Source organism: Hibiscus syriacus, unplaced genomic scaffold, assembly GCF_006381635.1.
Source record: "Hibiscus syriacus cultivar Baekdansim isolate YM2019G1 unplaced genomic scaffold, ASM638163v2 tig00111769_pilon, whole genome shotgun sequence".
Lineage (NCBI taxonomy): Eukaryota > Viridiplantae > Streptophyta > Magnoliopsida > Malvales > Malvaceae > Hibiscus > Hibiscus syriacus.
Genome location: NW_024063172.1, coordinates 3,343,432 through 3,349,263, shown reverse-complemented (window position 1 = coordinate 3,349,263; position 5,832 = coordinate 3,343,432). Strand labels below are relative to the sequence as shown.

Here is a 5,832-nt window from a genome sequence, read left to right as displayed (position 1 = left end):
ATGATGATTTACCATGGTTGATAGATTAAATTAATTATTTTGTCAAAATTTAAACATTAGATTAATATTTTTAAAATTAAGAATTTATTTAATTTTTTAAAGAGGAAAATATTTGTTTAAGAAAGAAAACTAATCTAAAACGTAAAGTAAGCGTTGATTATATTTTTTTTTTATTTGTAGTATTTATTGACTAATTAAAGAGAAACACGGTTGCCTAGGGCCATGTACCCAAGTCCTAACTCAAGACCCTGTCTTTAGCAAGCCGTCCCCCTCGCCTTTCTTTTCATATTTTAATTTAGAAATTTGTCGTTTTGCTTTCAAATTTTCTATCGTTCCATGTTTACGGCATATTCTGGTGCATGCACCTGCTTTTTTTACCTTTTGTAATTCGTGTTGGCCAATCGCGGTAAATTTTATGTGAACCTTCCCGAATCAGTTCATCTTCCCCAATATACCCCTCCAATTTTCACCTATGGTAATATTTCCTCGTTCTGATTTTCGGGACTTCGTTTTGATTAATCTACACATGCTAATTAAATATAACTCCAAATAAGGCACCGTGTCTACCGATGGATTGCATATACTAATAATAGCATGTAATAAAGGCCATTAATTGAATAATCATTTGTTTTCCTAAAGTGGTAACAGTAATTCATCTACATACACTTATACATAAGATAATATATTGGATGATTATAAAATCAGGGTGACAGATATATAATTCAATTTGGTCATACAATAAGCTGGCAATTTTGAAGAAGCAAGTCCTGTGGAAATTTGTTGATTTGAAGGGACAAAAAATAAGTCAGCAAATTTAAAACAAATGACAAGGTCGGCAGGTACCCCTCCGTGACATGAATCTCAGCAACCAAGACTGTGCAACAAATGAATTCGAATCTTCAAGGAATAACAATAATTCTTTTATCACAGAAGTCATTTAGTTCATGCTTTTTCCTAATATTTTAATATAAATATCATTGTATGTATACTATTTTCATATATGTCTAGGGTATTCATTCTTCGATTAAAATTGAATTAACTATCGGAATGAAAATTTAGTTCAATTAATATGTTAACGATTAAATTTAATTTTATTAAATGTATTAATTAACTAAACTAATTAAAATGTTAAACATTTTAAGTTCAAATTAATTAAAAATTAAAATTTAACGATTCTTTAACCATATTATACCTATTAAATTTTTAAGAACTAACTAATTTTTTATATAATTAAAAAATAATTCTATTAAACTCAAATTAATTTAACTAAAACTATTAAAAAATTATAAAACACAATACAAATGAAAGTATAAAAATTTAGATTCATCGAATTGAAATATAAATTTTATGGTGTCTTTGCCAAAGTGTATTCTCCTTAAAAAAATTCATAGTCGAATAGTTACTTTTATAAGATTTGTACGCATAAACGTGGAAAATTTATGAAAAATATTATATTGTAATTTCCCCAAATCATTAAAAAAAATAAAATTAGAAAAACAACTATTAATGTTACAAATATCATTTATTTCGTTTATAATATTTTTAAAATATAAAAGGAATTTTAAAAATCAAATTCTCAAAACATAAATTAAGACAGAGGGCATGATTTGTTGAAGAATGCATCGTGAATTTGAAATAAAGCATTTTGGTGCAAATCAACGAGATTGGTAGGGAATGGTCAAAACTAGTGAAACATACCCATGTTCCAGCATTAGGTTAACCACATATGCCTTGGAATATAGGGTGCTTCACCAATAGGGGTAAGTATGAGATTCAATTTCAACGAATTTTGTCTCGAAATAATTTTATAAAATTATTTTTTTAAGACAAATCAAGTTCGTGTTGAGTCATATTAGATTTGAATTTAGAGTGAATTTTTTTTAATTTGATTCGAGATAAGATTTAAATTAAAAGAAAGTTTCATTAAAACCTGATTCGAAATTTTGGAACTAAATTGAAAAAAGTATAAATTATTAGGATTGAATTGAAATCTTTAAATTTTGACTATATAATAAATTGAAACAGTGTGTTTAAGAAAGACATTTAAGTTATGTTGATATTTGAATCATAAGTATATGAAGTTGAATTTATAGTGCTCGAAAAAAATACTAATGGGTTGACTCAAGTGGTAAGCAGGTCTAGAGTTCGAGTTCTCGTGAATGCAGAAAATCCTCGTTGGAAGACTTACCCATCAAAATCAGATATACGACCATAATTGATCTAAATTAACTAAGACAAAACTTTAAGAACAGGAATAAAAAAAATCATAAAGCTTAAAATTGTGTGTCCAAATTTAAATATTTCGACATTTATTAGTAATTTTAAGTCTTTATTCTTTTAGTTACAACATAATAAGAGGTGGTGGAAGATGTTGATGACTTTAGTTTGATTGCAGTTTTTATTCTAATCACAATAAACGAATTGAAATAAAAAAAAAGTTCATAATACAGTAAAACTAGACATACCGAATATTTATAAATAATGATATATTTCTGTCAAAAATTAAATATTTAAATTTGATAGAATTAAAAAGTGAAGTTAAAGATATAAAATCACATATAAAAATTTAAATATTCAAATTTAAAATTAATATTTTTCGGTGCAGAAATGATGACAAGTTATTTCACTAATTTAATCTTATCATTTCCAATTTATACTTTACATGTGAGACTAAAAAAAAGCTAAATGCATAAAATATATATGTAATTTCATTCATCAAGAAAGGGTGAAATGGTAATAATGAAATTTGCATAATTTCCTCCGCAAGCAATATAAAATGTCTCCTCTGATCAACAAACCCTCGAAAAAATAACTCACTTTCATTCAACTGCCCAACAACAAACCAAACACCAAAAGTTGAAGGAATCCGTCTCCTCTAGCTTTGTTAGCAATCTGTCAATCATTTGTACGCTCAAATTTTCTCAGAATCTGTTCACCAAAGTGTCTGTCACTCTGATCAAACGCCACCATGTGTGGAGGTGCTATCATCTCTGATTTCATACCGCCGGCACTGTCGTCGCGACGCCTGACGGCTGATTTCCTGTGGCCTGATCTGAAAAAATCTGGGTTTAAGAAGGGTTCCCCAAAAAGGTTCTCGAAGCCGGTGATCGATTTCGATGATGATTTCGAGACTGACTTTCAGGAGTTTAAGGATGAAGAATCTGATGTAGATGATTTTGATGTCGATGGTGTTTTGGCTGATATCAAGCCATTCGCTTTATCTGCTACAAAGAAGCCATCTCCTGCTGCCTCACATGGTAAAGAATAATAATTTCTTCTTTCGTTAATTTTTTGCCATTTTTTTTATTTTCTGCAGTAGAGCATGTAATCTTTGGTAAAAAGTTTATTTTGGCTTTTCTGTACATTTCCCTTCCCCCCCCCCTTCTTATTGAGATTTAATCGGGTTAGATCATTGATTAATTGTTAGTGAATAGTGATCATATGTATTTTCTTAAAAAAAGTATTGTTATTGAATTATTATTGCTTGTTTGGTTATTTGGCATGATAGAATTAGGCCTCTTGATCACATTGATTAGTATTTTTAGTTGAAATTTGTTAAAAAGCTTGAGCTTTTTCTTGATGTTCATCTCGCCCATTATAAAAGCTTTTGCTTTTTATTTCTTTTTCTATCCTGCTGTAGTTCTTTACTTTTTCTATGTTAGAAAGTTGATTATTTTCCTTTCTGCCCTTTAAGATTTGAATTTAAGATGAAAATGACCTGAAAAGGAAAACACTAAATTTTAGATCATAAAATCTTAGCAATTCAAAGCTTCTTATAATTCTGGATTTTTGGTTTTGGGATCTTGCTAAAATTGACTTCTAATTTATATTAAAATCATTATTGCAGCTCGTTCAAAAAAATATTTAACTTTTTCTATTGTTATCTAAGAATCTGTTAAAATAAACTTTTATTCATTATTAAAAGGGAAAACTTTAATTTGTTTCTATCAGACCAATCTGTATGGATTCATGTATTTATACTTTCCTTTTGTCTACTGTTGTTTGAAATCTTGTTATGTAGGAGATGATGTTTCCTATATTCTAAAGGATAAATATTTTTTCCTTTTAATTGATTGGAAGATATTTAATTCGAGATGTAACGCTTCGAGTAATAATTTCCCGATGTAGTCGTTAGAGATGTTTTTCTCATGATTAAAGCCCTAAATTCTATTTCCTTGTGGAAGTTTTGTTGTGATCTATATAGATCTTCATTGATTAGTATCATTTATTTGTGGTTCATGTATCTGTATGATTACTAAAATTTTCCTTTGCAATCATTGAAGATTCGAGCTCTGGTACATCCGTACAATTTAACGGTCAAGCTGAAAAATGCGCGAAAAGAAAGAGGAAGAATCAGTATCGTGGGATTCGACAGCGTCCATGGGGTAAATGGGCAGCTGAGATCCGAGACCCTAGGAAAGGGGTAAGGGTCTGGTTAGGAACTTTCAATACTGCTGAAGAAGCTGCAAGAGCTTATGACGCAGAGGCACGAAGAATTCGTGGTAAGAAAGCTAAGGTGAACTTCCCTGATGAGACTCCGCGTGCCTCTCCGAAGCGCGCAGCGAAGACTAGCTCTCAGAAACCAGTCTCCAAATCAAACTTGAGCCCTGTTGAGCCGAATCTGAACCAGAATTTCAATTACTTGAACAATCCTGAGCAGGAATACTTTGATACCATGGGTTTTGTGGAAGAGAAGCCGCTGATGAATCAGTTTGCTTATGTGGACCCAGTTCCTACGTCTGTAGATACTGGATTTAAACCGTTTAATCAATCTGATAACACCCCTGTGTTTTTCAATTCTGACCAGGGAAGTAACTCCATTGATTGTTCCGATTATGGCTGGGGTGAACAGGGTTCTAAAACTCCTGAAATATCATCCATTCTTGAAGCCACTGTCGAGGGTGATGAGTTCATGGAGGATGCAAACCCTAATAAGAAGCTGAAACCAAGTTCTGACAATGTTATGCCTATTGAAGATAATTCGGCAAAGAGTTTATCCGATGAGCTATTGGCTTTGGACGATCCGATGAAGTACTTCCAAATGCCGCCACTCCTTGACGGGAACTGGGATGCCTCGATCGAGGCCTTCCTCAATGGAGAGGCAACTCAGGACGGTGGAAACCCAATGAATTTCTGGAGCTTCGATGACTTCCCTTCCATTCCCGGGGCTGCTCTCTAAGCAAAATCTTTGCCCTACATGCTAGTTTTTGTAAATAAAGCAACATGTTAGTGAGTTTTCACAAACCCCTCAGGCAGCTTGCTTTAGTCTGTTTATTTTGTGAAAAAATAATGTCGAATTTGCTATATAATGTGCTTTTGTTTTGTTGTTTTAATTTCCTCAGGAATTTGGTCAAAACTGTGTTGTGAAGTTGAAGCAAAACCAAGCTTCATTGCATGCTTAAAGGCCCTTGTCTGCAGTGCTTTCAGAGGTTTATTTAAGTATGTTTCCTGTTTTTTTTTATGTCTATTTTTGTAGACTTCTGGACTTGGAAACTTATATTTTGATGACTGTATAAGTGGTTTATGCGAGTTTTTATGATGAAAATACTGAGAACATATGAATGTTCGAACTTCTGCTAATCTGCAATCTTCTTTTAGTCTAATAATTATGATTTTCATCTATTTATTCTCTTGAAATCTACATTTTCTATTACTTCAATATATAATTTAGTACTTTTTTATTAAATTATTATTGATAAAATGATGACAGGTTTTATATGCTGTTTTCACGAAATCAAGGTCATTTGAGGATTTAGTTAACTGTGGTGAATCTGTTGAGTTGAAAAGCTCAATAACATGCAGTACTCAAATTTAAATTGATTTTTTTTTTTG

At 31.3% G+C, this 5,832-nt stretch overlaps 1 protein-coding gene across 2 annotated transcripts; it reads left to right on the top strand.

Moving 5' to 3' along the window:
* Nucleotides 1-2,819: 2,819 nt before the first annotated feature.
* Nucleotides 2,820-5,576, top strand: LOC120169952 (ethylene-responsive transcription factor RAP2-12-like). Of its 2 annotated transcripts, none has more exons than XR_005520697.1 (3): nt 2,820-3,257; nt 4,284-5,229; nt 5,343-5,576. XR_005520697.1 is itself a non-coding variant. In XM_039178020.1 (3 exons), exons 1-2 carry the CDS (start codon nt 2,969-2,971, stop codon nt 5,177-5,179), a joined length of 1,185 nt encoding a protein of 394 aa, XP_039033951.1. In that variant the 5' UTR covers nt 2,820-2,968; the 3' UTR covers nt 5,180-5,225; nt 5,343-5,576. The 2 variants fall into 2 exon arrangements, 1 of the variants encoding a protein (XP_039033951.1); XM_039178020.1 differs by having other exon boundaries at nt 4,284-5,225.
* Nucleotides 5,577-5,832: the final 256 nt, after the last annotated feature.